The sequence below is a fragment of the Bidens hawaiensis genome, unplaced genomic scaffold (genome assembly GCF_021521415.1).
Source record: "Bidens hawaiensis isolate Kalapana, Puna unplaced genomic scaffold, B.hawaiensis_p1.1 tig00052317_1, whole genome shotgun sequence".
Lineage (NCBI taxonomy): Eukaryota > Viridiplantae > Streptophyta > Magnoliopsida > Asterales > Asteraceae > Bidens > Bidens hawaiensis.
The window spans coordinates 13,444-28,241 of NW_027499397.1; the positions used below are offsets into that span (position 1 = coordinate 13,444).

The 14,798-nt window shown below is 34.1% G+C and overlaps 1 protein-coding gene and 1 pseudogene across 2 annotated transcripts; one reads left to right on the top strand and one right to left on the bottom strand.

Annotated features, from left to right (window-relative positions):
- Window positions 1–416: 416 nt before the first annotated feature.
- Window positions 417–8,144, top strand: LOC143599526 (uncharacterized). The gene is made up of 15 exons (XM_077077460.1): window positions 417–687; window positions 1,808–1,866; window positions 2,536–2,644; window positions 2,808–2,914; window positions 3,263–3,331; window positions 3,454–4,014; window positions 4,812–5,365; window positions 5,446–5,510; window positions 5,622–5,701; window positions 5,932–6,036; window positions 6,115–6,254; window positions 6,351–6,479; window positions 7,214–7,366; window positions 7,904–8,060; window positions 8,121–8,144. The coding sequence occupies exons 1-15, from the start codon at window positions 486–488 to the stop codon at window positions 8,142–8,144; spliced, it is 2,514 nt and encodes an 837-aa protein (XP_076933575.1). The 5' UTR covers window positions 417–485.
- Window positions 8,145–8,259: 115 nt separating this feature from the next.
- LOC143599527 (calmodulin-binding receptor-like cytoplasmic kinase 2) lies at window positions 8,260–11,783 on the bottom strand (annotated as a pseudogene). Its single transcript, XR_013147307.1, has 7 exons — window positions 11,529–11,783; window positions 10,248–10,486; window positions 9,664–9,832; window positions 9,470–9,559; window positions 9,374–9,386; window positions 8,677–8,965; window positions 8,260–8,575 (listed from the first exon to the last, which is right to left on the bottom strand). The product of XR_013147307.1 is annotated as a calmodulin-binding receptor-like cytoplasmic kinase 2 (transcript).
- Between the last annotated feature and the right edge of the window lie 3,015 nt (window positions 11,784–14,798).

Sequence of the window (14,798 nt, forward strand, 5' to 3'; positions counted from 1 at the left end):
AAATAAATTAAGCTATTAAAAACGAATAATGTAAAACAGCCCCTGCAATACGGAAGATAAAAACCAGTATATATATATATAATTATAATTGAAAAAAATTTATAAAAAAATAATTATAAATATATAAAAATGTGTTAAGAAATAGTACAAGAGCCAAGCTCGAGTTTGTAAAAATACCCACGAGTCAGGCTCGAGCTCTATATAAGTTGAACGAATCAAACTCGAGCCTAGTTAATCCGTGTGCACGTTGATACCAATACCAATGACAACAAAGATACCGTGGACAATAATATTCAAGGTGGTGTATGTTTGTTTGTATTATTATTGTATAGCCCACCTTTTATTAATTTCTTTTCTTTCTGATTATACAAGTCAAAAAGTCACACCAACCTCCAAATTATTATATGATTATGAACACACTGTTAGGTTCAACCAAAATCTAGCCTTTGATGGGTTCAACCCACTTCTGATTCTTTGTTAATCAAATGGAAGTAGTAAACAAAACCCATTATTATTCGATTCTGGGTCATCTTTATTCGCATCAAATTTATTACCTTTATATTTATATTTACATCTGCATCATCTGTTGTTGCTGTTGTTACCAAGTTTCCACTGAATCTTTCACTCTTTCAAGCTTCACTTATGGCAGAACTGTCCTCAGACCTTATGATTGGAGGTATATCAGAGGTAATGTTTTGTGTTTGATCTAAAAATTTGTGCTTTTTATTGTTATTAAGGTGTTTGATCATTTTTCTATTTGGTTAAATTTTGTGTTTTTTGATCAAATTATGATATGGGTTAGGTAGGGTTTTGATAAATTTGTGCTTTTTATTGTTATTAAGTTGTTTGATCATTTTTGTAATTGGTTTATGTGGAATTTGGGGGTGTTTTAGGTTAAATTTTGTGATTTTTGAATTTGTGTAATTAGATTAAGATATGGGTTGAGTAGGGTTTTTATAAACTTGTTTTTTTATTATTATTGTTAAGTTGTTTGATCTTTTTTTAGTTGGTTGAATTTTGTGTTTTTTGAGTTTGTATGATCAGATTAAGATATGGGCTAAGTAGGGTTTTGATAATTTTGTGCTTTTTATTATTATTATTAAGGTGTTTGATCATTTTTGTAATTGGTTAAGGTGGAATTTGGGAATGTTTTAGGTTGAATTTTGTGTTTTTTGAGTTTGTGAAATCAGATTATGATGTGGGTTAAGTAGGGTTTTGATAAATTAATCATCTTTGCATATTATTGGGTTGAAATTGGGTCAAAGTTAACAGATAGGAATAATTTCCAATTTGTAAGATTAATTTAGTCTGTTTTTCTCTTTGATCTATGCATTATGCATAATTAATGTTTCAGGTTATTATTGTTATTTTTATTTATTTTGTATGTTTTTGCTTATGTAATACTTGGTATCAAATTAAGCCATGGTTTGGGTCAAAGTCAACAGATGGGAATAATTTTAAAGATTAATATTTAAATATAATTTGGTTTTCCCTTAACCCATGCAAAATTCATAATTAATGTTTCAGGTTAGTTTTTGTGTTTTTTGCATTGATATTATCATATTAAATTGTGATTTAAGTAAGGTTTTGATAAATTAATCATCTTTGCATATGTTTGGGTCAAAGTCAACATGGGAATGTCCACTTTGAAAGATTAATTTAGTATGTTTTTCCCTTAATCTATGCAATATGTATAAAAAATGTTTGCCTATGTCATGAGGTGTTTGGGATTGCTTATTAAACTTTGAAATAATCTATGCAATTTTTTTTATTAGATACTGATTCATTCTTGTGTTTGCTGTGGCAGTTGATTTACCAACATGGTTTTCTTCGGTGACTATATCTTTAGAGTCGGATGTAGACCTTGTAAGTGTCTCGAAAATGTTACATTTTGATTAATGTTTAAGGTTTTCTTATTCTTTAGGATGGTATCTAGTCCCATATTATTTCCTGGTTATAAATTGAAGTAAATGTGGAATACGGTGATATCTGTATTCTAATTTCAACATCTAAATGATGCCAAGGGGTATAAACGAGCCGAGTTGGGCCCAAACTTGCCTAATCTTGAGCTCAGCTTATTTAACTTAAGAGAGCTCGAGCTCAACTCGTTTAACTTCAGACAGCTTGAGCTCGAGTTGTTTCAAGCACTATTTCGTAAAATTTTCAAGCTTGAGATCAGCTCGTATAGTTATGTATTTACTAACATTTCTTATTTTGTTATATAATTATTATAGTAGATAAAAATTGTTATGTTCATATATATAAAGGTTCACAAGCTTAGTCAGGCTCGGCCGCTCGAGCTCAAGCTTTGTTTATTAAGTGAGCTCCAATATAGGCTCGAGCTCGGATCAACTAAGAGCTTTTAGCAAGCCAACCTAGAGTGGCTCACGAGCAGCTCGGCTCGATTACACCCCTAATGATGCCCATAAAATGAATTTATTTAATGACTGAAACAAATGACACAAAAATATTAAATCCATTTGTGTTGTTTTTCTTTTAAATTTCTTACTTAAATATGATTATATTGATTTGCAGGATAGAAGTAGAGTTATGATGGCAGATAAAAGTAATCTGCCAATGATTTGTGCTCGTGAGGGCAGCCCTCCTTTGCCGGGCACATATAATACTTCAGATATTGGTTTTGGTACAACACTAAATTCTTGAATTACAATTTTCATCTGTTCTCCTTTTGCGTGTCTCATCGTAGTTTGACATAAAATCACATATTAGTTATTTTAAAAAAATGCTAAATGGCTACATTTTAGATTTGCATAAAGCTTTGCTGATTTTTATGTTTGCTTTTACAGTGTTGGAACCCATTTCAAACGGGTCTTTGGCAATGGGAGGACTTCAGTTTTCCGAGAAATGTTATCCGATGCAGAAAAATGTTACTATAAAACTAACAAACGAGCAGGTAGGCTTTTTTTTTTCTCTATATTTTCACACTCGCATTTTTTCTGTTTGTGATGCATATTGTGATAATTTCCATGCTTCATATACATATATGCATACACACACTTAGTTTGGTCTAAAGACCATGTGTGTTCTTTTGTATTCAAATGAGCCTCCACATATACATAGTAAAGTATATGTAACAAACTAGTTTTTTTACTTATTTATTTAATGAATTTTCAATCGATTATTTATGTAAATTTAACCTAAAACACATGAAGCCGACTACTTGAATCCATGTAATCGCTTACACTCCTTATGCTTTCATATATCTTTTAATTGAATATTTGAACGTGACATTGCTCTATAGATTTCTCCTGGAGTATGGTACTTTGGTTTATTTAACGGCATTGGATCGGCGAGGACTCAATCAAAGATGGTAATCATTGTTATCATTAATGCTTCTATATGATGTTATAATAAGTCTGGCATAAATAATATCATTTCAAAAAGTTATCCAAAAAGAACTATTGGAATCACGTATTGGTCTTTTCATCACAGATTAATCGAGGCTCGGGGTATTCTTTTAGTGGGAACGTGAGTGTTGAAGGTTGTTTGCTCCCATCTATCTCGGGCCAATTTTGCAACGAAACAGTTGAACATCTTTCATGCATTGACCAAAATTCAACGCAAGGAATCATCACAACTTGTAGAAACGACGGCGAACGATCTTGCATTCAGCAGAAAGAATCAAAACTCTACTCGTTGGATTTGTTGGGAGTCACAGAAGAGATCACAATATCATCAACCAATGTCATGTTCAACCAAACACTACTTCCGAATGGTGCAAATAATGATAGTAATATCATATTGATGTGTTATGCTCGACAAGGTAGCATACCATCATCAAATGCACATGATTATTCAGGTAATATTAATAATGCACCTTTGGTTATACGGTCCCCAAAAGTTGGTCGATGGTATATTACCGTCACAACCCTCAACACCTCTAAAGAAGTCATGGGGAGCACGGATGTTTGCTATTCGTTAGAGTGGAAATTACTTCAGTGTCCAATAGGCAAGGCCGGTTCGAATTGTACATGGGAAAGATACACGCTTCAGGTCGGTTAATCTCTCTCTTAATATGAGTTTAGTTGATATGAATATTTAATTTATAGAAGAATCAGTTAAAATTTAAAAACCAAAAAACCAAATTCAGACTGCTTATTTATTTTAATTAGTGGATGATATTACATGTTGACTTTTGAGGGTAATAGGATTAAAATTAAAATTTCGGACTGCTGAAATTTGGTTTATTGGTTTTCGAGTGTTCATTGTAAAGCCAATTTCATATATGCCCTTACGAAGTAATTAAAATTTAATATATCAAACATATCGAATTCATCAAAAACAATTTAATAAATGACCATTTTACCCTTTTCTAAAACTTTAAAATTTCATATATGCCCATCTTTAACTTCAAATTTTTTATTCACCTATTTTTAGCTTATAGTTGGTTATATTGTACCTGATTCGATTATCTAATTTGAGTTCGATTATCTGATTAACACATACAAATTCAATTGTTCGATTATCCATTTATCTGCCGTCGTACATATTCGATTGTTCAGTTATCTTCCGTCAAGAGAACAAAAGAGGAGACATGACAGCTTCGTTCACTTGCTTGATGTCGATCAAAATCCAAATAGAAAATATAATGGTCATTGAGTAAAATATAATGGAAAAGGGGTAGAATGGTCATTAAGTAAAAGTTCATTAAATTCGGGTATATATGAAGTTAATCTGTCATTTTATCCCTCCCTTATATAATTTATACAAGAGTGATTAGCATTTTCATTTTATGGGTTCGGTCATTTGTTCTTTAATTTGATTCTTACAGAAACTGGTGGAATATGCAGACAATTATGAGGAAGAATCCATCGACACCGTTTGAATCGTATTATTTACCTTCGAGCGATAAAGTTTCATCAAACTCTCCCAATTTTCCTCTCGAGCCTCTCCTTAGCAACTCATCACTAAGTCAAAGTCAAGGTCAACATTTTGGTTGGACTTATTTCTTGGTAGACGTCCCTTCGGGTGCAAGTGGAGGAAGTATTCACATTCGGTTATATTCCGATAAAAAAATAAAACATGAAATTTATGCATCATATGGCGGACTACCAATTGAAGATAAATGGGACTACTTTTATGCGAATTCGAGTAGCAATAGTAATGGTTCTATGTTTTTTAAGTTGTATGATTCGGATGAGAAGTCGATTAGTTTTTATATCGTGTATGTTAGAGGAGGAACATGGGGTTTTGGTGTAAAACATTTGATGACTTCTGTTAGTAATGCCTCGGAAAGTCAAAGTCAAACTACCATGTCTATTTCTATTGAAAGATGCCCGAGAAGATGCTCGTCTCATGGAACATGTCAAAATATTGTAGATATGAGTGGTTTGTCTCTATACAGGTAAACTTTTTATCTCTTAAAAAGTCAAACTCGTAAAATAAAACTTAGATTCTGACTTTGACTTTTGACTTTGATGTCAGTTACTGCTGGTGTGATCGTACACATGGTGGCTTTGACTGCAGTGTTCAAATCGTCTCACATCGAGGTAAAAACTTACTCAAATTGAATAATTAATATATTAACATTTGTGGATTATCGTAATTTGCATACATATACAGATCAATACTTGATATAAGTAATAATCATGTATTTGTAGGGCATATATGGCAGTCGGTTTCTCTTATTGCATCAAATGCTGCATTTGCATTTCCAGCTTATTGGGCCCTTCGACAGAAGGTAAGAATATGTTGAAGTTTATGTTTGACTTTTCAAAAAATTAATTCCCTCGTTTTGAAGTTTTAATATCACGCGGAGTTGTATAACACACACTCCCTGAGTCCAATGAAACTTGCAACAGTTTTTTTCTTTTTACTTGTATATATCATGCAGATTATGAAAATTATGATGTTTTGACTTTTTTTAAAAGTCAAGATTGAACATATAACATTATAACGTGGTTCGTGCAGGCGTTTGCCGAGTGGGTGATATACACTTCTAGTGGAATCTCGAGTGGATTATATCATGCGTGTGATGTCGGTACCTGGTGTGCTTTATCTTTCCGTGTATTGCAGGTAATTTATCTTTTGCCCCTTTGTTGTTTTAAGGACTGAACAAAAAAAAGACCAAAAAGACATTTTGTCCCTCTGCAGTTCATGGATTTTTGGCTTTCATTCATGGCTGTGGTGAGCACATTTGTATACTTAGCTGATATTGACGAAGGGTCAAAAAGGACAATTCATACAGTTGTCGCCATTCTTACGGCCCTTATGGCTGAAAACGGGCCAACTAGGTAATCTATTATCTTTATGAGACGTTCATATTTCGGGTTATGTGCTCTCTTCTTTTTTGCTTTGTAAATCGGTATTGATGCTTATGTTTTTCACAGATCTTCCAACATTGTTCTCGTATTAGCAATTGGTGCAGCGGGTCTTTTTGTTGGATTTTTGATTGAATTTTTTAGGCGTTACAGGCGGTTTTCATTTTCAACAGAACTCTTGCTAAATATGCTTCATAGGTGAGGTTCTTTATATATTTACGATCTTAAACAATCAAAGTTTTTGTAAATTTAGTGTTTTCTGAAAAAGTGTGTAAAAATGAGTGTTTTTTTTCCTGATTTGTATTTCTAGTGAATTCGTGGTTGCAAACCATCGATTCCCTTACATCAATCTCACAAAATTTAAATATTATTTTTAAAATATATTTTTGGTGTTTTTTTAATACTCTGCATTGTTTGATAAATAAAAGAATCTAAATAGACAGTTGGACTCTTTTTTTTGGTCTACGTTTCTATATGAAAGTTATTAAGAACGGAGTTAAGGTCACAAATTACTTTATTACTTTTGGATATATCAGTTTCCAATAAATATTAAACAGGGTATTGAAGAAAATAAATTGTATGTTAATTAAAAGTCGAAGAAAATGAAAAGGTATAATTATGTTAGATTGAAGAGAGAGAAACCGTGGTCTTAAATCACAGATTCACCAGAAACACAAATCAGGAAAAAGAAATAAAAACAACCATTTTTAAAAATGCTTTTAAAACAACACTATTTTTGCAAAAGAGTTTTTAACAAATCCGACAATTTGATATTCGGGTCAATGTTGGTACTTGGTAGATTTCAGTTTCAAAATTGATATGGATTTTGATAAGAGTTTAAACCATCATTCGTCATGTTTGGTACATTTTTTTTGTGAAATAATATGCGGTTTGAGTTTAAAATCAACCCGTTTGACATATTCGTTTTTCAGCTGGCAAATGGTTAAAGATTGGTTTCGTAATCTTATAAAGACGATTCTTAAACGTTTTCGGTGGTTTTCTGTTGTTGCCGGATTCGCTGCATTGGCAATGGCTGCCATAAGCTGGAACTTGGAATCTACGGAAAGTTATTCGTTTTGGCACAGGTTAGTTCATGATTACTTTTTATTTAATTTCGCTTTACCCCCTTGTACTTTCGTTACACATTCAATGTCAAAAGAAAGCCTTTTGTATTTTTATTATTATGGTAGCTGACGTTATCGTGCGTTTGATCAATAGTGAACTTGATCAATATGGTTTGGCCAGTTTTTACAATAATTCTAGGCTAAAAACGACAACCAAACCGGTTAAGTCGGCTGGTTCAGTTTGGTAGTTTGAACTAATATTTTTACTTTTAAGAGTTTTCCAATAACCTTGACTTGTAGCGAAATTATTAAAATGGTAAAAATGGTCTACGAATATAATGCATATGCGTAACTGCATATATCTAAAAAGAAATACTAAATGTCTAAACCATCAAAACTGCCAAAACCGAACTATATACATTTCAAACAGACCGAGTTGCTTTAGTTTGGACAGTTCAGTCGGTTTCAGCGGTTTATGAACACCCTAGTTAGGAGTCAGACTTATTCTCCATTGATCTCTTCGTCTTTAGCACTATAACCGTACAAATTGTTTTGCAGCATGTGGCATGTATCGATATACACTTCTTCATTCTTGTTCATCTTCTCGAAAGTAAACGTTGCTGTGAATGTAGAGCCCGGAAACACAAACTATGAGTTGACCCGACAAGACTCCCTCTCACGGGGTCAAGACCAAGACCAACCGGAAAATGGTCGAGTATGCTAGATGTTTTATTTATTCTTTTAATATATTTTTTTTATTGGGATGTTGTTGTAGAAGATGACAGAGAAATGTAAATAAAAACATCTAGAGTACTTGTTATAAAAACAACCTTTTTTTTGCTCCACACCATAACCATAGGTTTTATCTAATGCTCATAATATCTTATGTACATACCTCAATCAAAGCCTTTTTCTATATCATTTTCCACATGTTTGTTTCTTACAAAGACGGGACCCACAAATATAAATATCAAAACCTACATAATATGATCATTTTGAGTCTTCAAAAAGAGTGACATCATATCAGTCTATAGACTCTTTGTAATCTTTCCTGATGTTCCACAAAACCTCAACACATCTCCTCATAGTTGGCCTGTTTTTCCGATGACCGTTAACACACGATAAAGCCAGTTCTAGAATATTCTCAAGAACCAAACCGTTCGCATCAGACGCTTCTAGCTTCGGATCCAATACCGAAAGCGCGTCTCCTTCTTTATACTTCTTCATCACCTGTTATTTCCACCGACATAATAAAAGTATTAAAGATAACTGATAATGGATACGGATACTGATACTGATATAATAATATCTTTTCTAACGTACATACATACCCATCTAGCTGTAACTCGCTCTTCAAGTGGCCGTTTACTTTCAACAGGCCTTCGGCCTGTAACTATCTCCACAAGTAATATACCAAATGAATATACATCGCTCTTTTCAGTAAGTTGGTACGTCTTAAGGTATTCAGGATCTAAGTAGCCTGCAGTCCCTTTAACCTGAGTTGACACATGGGTCTGACCTGATTCTGCATTGGCTGCTAGCCGAGCAAAACCAAAGTCAGCAACCTTGGCTCGTAGTTTGTCGGTGAGAAGTATATTTGAAGACTTGATATCCCTATGGTACGCCCTGCTTGCGGTGCGCACATATAATGTATATATGTGTGAACCCTTGGGTGGGCAAAAGTAAAATTGCACTAATTTTGACGTTATTTTACTAATCACGTGAAAATAACGTTAAAAGTGGCGGAAGGTTAATCAGGCATCATGTGGTGGCGTTGATAGCCGAAAGACAAGGGCACATGCACCAATCAGCCGGTGTCCCGAGGATTGAGTGTTATGTGTCTTATGTCCAAGGCTTGATTCAAAACTACTATCGAGCCGGGGGTCTCACCGGAAGCAGCCTCTCTATCCCTATGGGATAGAGGTAAGGCTGTCTACATCTTACCCTCCTCAGACCCTACCATAGCATTGCTATTGGTGGGATATACTGAGTACGATGATGATGATGATGATGATGATATCCCTATGGATTATAGGGTGGTCTGCATTCAAGTTATAATCACAATTCTGGTTAAACACAAAATAAACGGTTCGGGTTTAGTTATAGAGACAAGGAAATTAATACCTGTATAAGTGTGTAGGTAAGTAATCGCGTGTGCTACATCGATAGCGATATCCAAACGAGAGGCAAGACTAAGTACATTGCCCTTAAAACCTGCATTTTTAAGCTTTTATTAATACATGCATATGAATACTTGTTGCAGACGAGTTTAAAATTGTTGTCTTGATTTTGACAAACTCGAAGGGAACATAACTTACATTCTAAGTGTTCTCGAAGAGTTCCGTTAGCAACGAATTCAACGACAATGATTCTTTCATCTCCATGCTGCAAATATCCATAACATTTTACAAGATTCAAATGTTCTACCTTTGATAACGCCTGGACTTCACTTAAGAACTCCCCTCCTAGATTCTTGTCATACATGCTCTGCACACAAACGCGTATAAAATAAGCACAGCCTTTTGTAATGTCGATGAGTCGAGTCATCTGTAAGCTAGCTAGCAACTTGAGATCGCCTCACAAAGAACTTAAAGAGCTCGAGACCAAGCTTGAGCTAACTAGAGCTCAGTTAATAAACGAGTTTGAACTCGAACTTGACTAGACTTACGAGCTTAAACGAGCCTATTTAATATAAGATTTTTTTATATTATAACATAATAAATAAATTTAAAAAGGTATCAACCATTGATAAACAACAAAATAGTTTATGTTTGTTCTTTTCAGTAATTTAGTTATCTGTAATGAACCTCAAACTATAATTATATATATGCATATAAACTTAGGGAAGCTCAGGCTCGACTCGATTATATATAGATCTGATGACACATTGACATAGTCTAACCTTTTTGGCACGTTTGACGGCCACGAGGGTTCCATCTTGAAGCTGACCCTTATACACAGTCCAGAATCCACCTTGACCAACTTTAAGAGACGGAGAGAAGTTCTTTGTTGCCGCTGTGATTTCTGCCAAGGTGAACTTAGTAGTTCCGGGTTCTCTTGTCATGTGTGTAGAATCATTCTTGGTTGTGTATATACCATGTCGTTTCTTTCCTTCAGTAGTGTCAGAAGCCCCCGAAACATCTATCAAATCAAACAATTCCATTTTTTTCACATACCGGTTTCACGTAGGATTTTAGGGGTGTTCATAAAACGTTTAAAACTGATCAAACCATTCAAACCCAAGCAAGACGACATGTTTTGAAACAACCGTGTAAACTGAACCAACTGTTTAACATTTGTTATTAATATAATTATTTTATTGGTTTTTGAAACACAATTTTAAACCATTTTTATTTGTTGTTTTAGAAAAGCAAACCAAATTAAAATAATCTGCATTATGATCACTTGTTTGTCGATAATAAACCATACATACAGTTTAACCGGTGACACTCCTAACATTCACTTGCATTGCCAACAAAGATTAGAACAGACCAATCTACACATGTTACGTTTGAAAAATAAAAATAAAAAATGAAATTTCAATTCGATTAATTACTTTAGTTATTATTTTAAATCGCATCATTACCTTTTTGCGGTTATGATTACCTCAAAACCTCATCGCCAATTTTTGCTCATCAACGACAAGTTTTAATTATAACGTGACCAGAACCGACTTAAACCAAAATTCGACCATGAGTCAAGAGACATCTTAGCATAAAAAACGACCTAGTAGAAAATATCATAAGTTCGCCACCGACTACCAAACACGATCCCACTTGTGTATATAGTCATCATAGATATACACTTGGTAAATGAATATTAATTCAGATTTTAGAATTGTTAGTGTGTGACATCAATGACAAAGTCGCACCGTACAAGTTATAGTATACTACAAAAAGTATAGGTTACGTAACATAACTACACCAGATCTCATCATTACCGTATTCTTTAACAATTCACCTAAATCATTAATTTATACGCTTGTTTCATATTCTACGTAACAATATTAATAATGATAAAGAATAAAATTAACATATAAATAACTAGAGTAATTATTTAGTTTTGAACTAATTCAATATTGTTATAAAAATAATACAGTTTAAAAGTTATAAGTAAAAATAATTAATTACGAGAAAAGTTATTTGTATATGATACAAACGCTAATAATAATAATAATATTCACCTGAAGTTGAACTAAACGCATCCGACCCACAATACCCAGACGAGCTACGATGCTGCACCTCCTCCTCCGGCGGAACAAAACACGAAAGGAAAACTCCGGCGACCGATCTCGCCGCACCTTTGACTAAGTTCCGGCCAGAAGTTGACTTTTCCGACGAAGATAACCGGAATACGAACTGGGTGAGGGTGACGACGGGGGATAACTGAGGCGGTCAGGTGTGGCCATGTCGGAGCTGTTTTTCCGGCTGCCGGACATTGTGTGGAAGAGAGAGAATTGGCGGGTATGTGATGTGTATGAGATGGTGGGTGATGCTAACGTGCGCGTGAGATAATCGTTAGAGGAAATTGGACAGCTAAACATGCGCCACTTGCCATTTATTGCATACCAACGACTAACAGTTTGTTTGAAATTATCCTCCTTTTTTATTTTATTTTGACATGATTTAATTTACGGGTGTGCATCATTTAGTTTGGTATTGTGCTAAAACAAATCAAAACCGAAGCTTTCGTTTTTCAATTTTTGTAAACCGATCGATAATTTGGGTTTGGGTTTGGTTTTCACTTGAATTTTGTGCGATTTTGTTTCATTTTGAGCATAGTTTTTTTTTCTTAAATTAATAACTAATTGATTATTATGCATTTGAGTTAAACTATATGAGTTGCATATACTAAATTCATATAACTATTAAAACAAAAAATCTATAAATTTTATCCGGTTCGGGTTTTTGGGTTTTTATTACATGCAAAACCAAAACCAACCCAAAAGTTTAATTTTACAAAAACATAAATATATCCAAATCATTAATGACTTTTTCAGTTTGAGTCACTTTTTGTGTATGTAAAATTATTAATGAATATCGCACTTTGTATATTACAAATTAAAAACGGTCTCGTATATTACTACTAAAAAAAATACTCCTGTAGCCAAGCCTTATTCCGCTAATCGTCATACTTGACTTTTGTATACTTGTTCTTAGAAAATAAACAAATGATATAAGAACATTATTAACATATTATGCATGAATAAATTATTTGATAGTATTTCTGTTTGCCTTTACACAAAAAGATTATTGTTTAGAAAGAAAAGAGACGTGTTGAACATTCCATATCTATATAAGTTTTAACTAAAACAGAAAAGTACTTAAAACATAAAAATCAACTAAAATGACTATTAATTAGTTAAATACAATTGCATGGGCCATATACTTTCGGTCCCACAGTGCACACGATTCTCATGTTATTAGTCAATTCAAGCTGATAATAAAATAATTGAACAAATGGTGTTTACTTGTGTTAAGAGTGTGTAAAAATGTAGAATAGAATAGAAGAAGAAATGAAGTAAGAAAGAAAATTTTGTTATCATAGAATGAAAAATAACACAAGATGAAGACCAACAAACTATATATATAACATATTTAACGCATATGTTTTGGGTGTATATGTATTACAACGTATAAGTTGTGCGTATATGTGTGATGGGCAGCGTATAAGACATATACACTTACCCCCCCCCCCCTTTCAAGTTGGAAAACCCCAACTTGCATAAAAGCTCGTGAAAGTGAGGCACTTGTAAGCTCTTTGTAAAAATGTCAGCAAACTGATCATCGTTTTCGTATGCACAAAGTCACGAGGCCCTCTTGTAACTTTTTGCGAACAAAATGTCAATCGATTTCAACGTGCTTAGTCCGCTCATGAATGACAAGATTCTTGGTAATATAGATAGCAGCCTGACTATCACATTTGAGTGTGATAGGAGTAATGTTAGGAACATTGAACTCCGAGAGAAGTCTTGTCAACCATGCAAGTTCAGCAGTCACATGTCGAAGAGATCGGTACTCGGATTCAGTGAAGCTCAAAGAAACGGTATGTAAGACCCCAAAATCCGGGAGTCCCACAGTTGGTAATCATTCCAAACAAATTCAAATATAAAAGATAAACCGGTTTCATATAATTCAAAAATTCAACACAGAGTATTCTTGCAGCGGAAAATTAACAAAACATCCAAAGATTATCCTTAAGACAAAAAAATGTAAATTAAAATTTTCTTAATTATTAACACAATAAGGAGCATCGACTAGAATTGCCTCGGGACCTCGGGTAGTCTTGAGAACATCCAAGCGGAAATCCCATCCACGCTCAACCTGAACTCATTCTAACATACACGCAAAGTCAGCTTGAGCTGAGTGAGTTCATGTTTTTATCATCAGAATCTATTAAAGACCGACCAAGGTATTTAACATATGACTTCCATAAAAATCAATAAATAAATAAATTTTCCTCCGTTAAGCACGTAACACGAGTCAAAGTCAGCTTGAGCTGAGTGAGTTCATGTTTTTATCATCAGAATCTATTAAAGACCGACCAAGGTATTTAACATACGACTTCCATAAAAAATAAATAAATAAATAAATTTTCCTCCGTTAAGCACGTAACACGGGTCACATCTTCTCAAGTCCAAAACACAAAGTTAAGGACCCGAATAAACTTCCACCCCAAGGACAGATAAAATGTTAGGGGATTTTTAAACATCCATTCGCCCCAAGGACAGTCAAACTATCCGGGACACATCCGCCTTAACCCCCAACAGGGGAATTAAGGAATTTTATAACATCTCTTTGACCTGGCCACGACTTAACAAAAACATCCTCGTGGTGGCCACACACACACACACAAACACAAACACACATCCAAATAAAACTATCATAAATTATACAAACTTCCAAGCATAGATAGTAAAACTAACATAAACTATGCAATATCATCCAAACGCTTCGAAAGGGTAAAATCGTCATAAAATGTGTATGCTAGCCCAAAACGTAAAACATTTAAGAAAAGGGCATCATGAAACTCACCTGATATGGATCACATAAACATCACAACTGGATCCTCTAGCTAATCACTCCCAATCCACAAGCCTGTCAAGTTAAAGCACACAACGATCACTAACTAGACCGCAACGACTCGCTCGCTCTACGAGACGTCCTAACGGGATTGGATTGACCCATAGCCACACCCAATATTCATATTCATCTACATTAGCCCCCGGAGTCCTTAAATTACCCAAAACACCCTTTCCAATAAATCACCACCAACGGTTCCCAAACTATGCCCGTCTTATGTTAATTGTGTCGAATTCGTGCGTTAATGAACCGATTAACCAACCACCAACCAAACCGGCACCATTTTGAGAACATTTGACATTATTACAGCCTACCCATCAATATTTAACCACCCAAGTTGATGGGGTTTGAAATCTCATCATTTTCTGTTA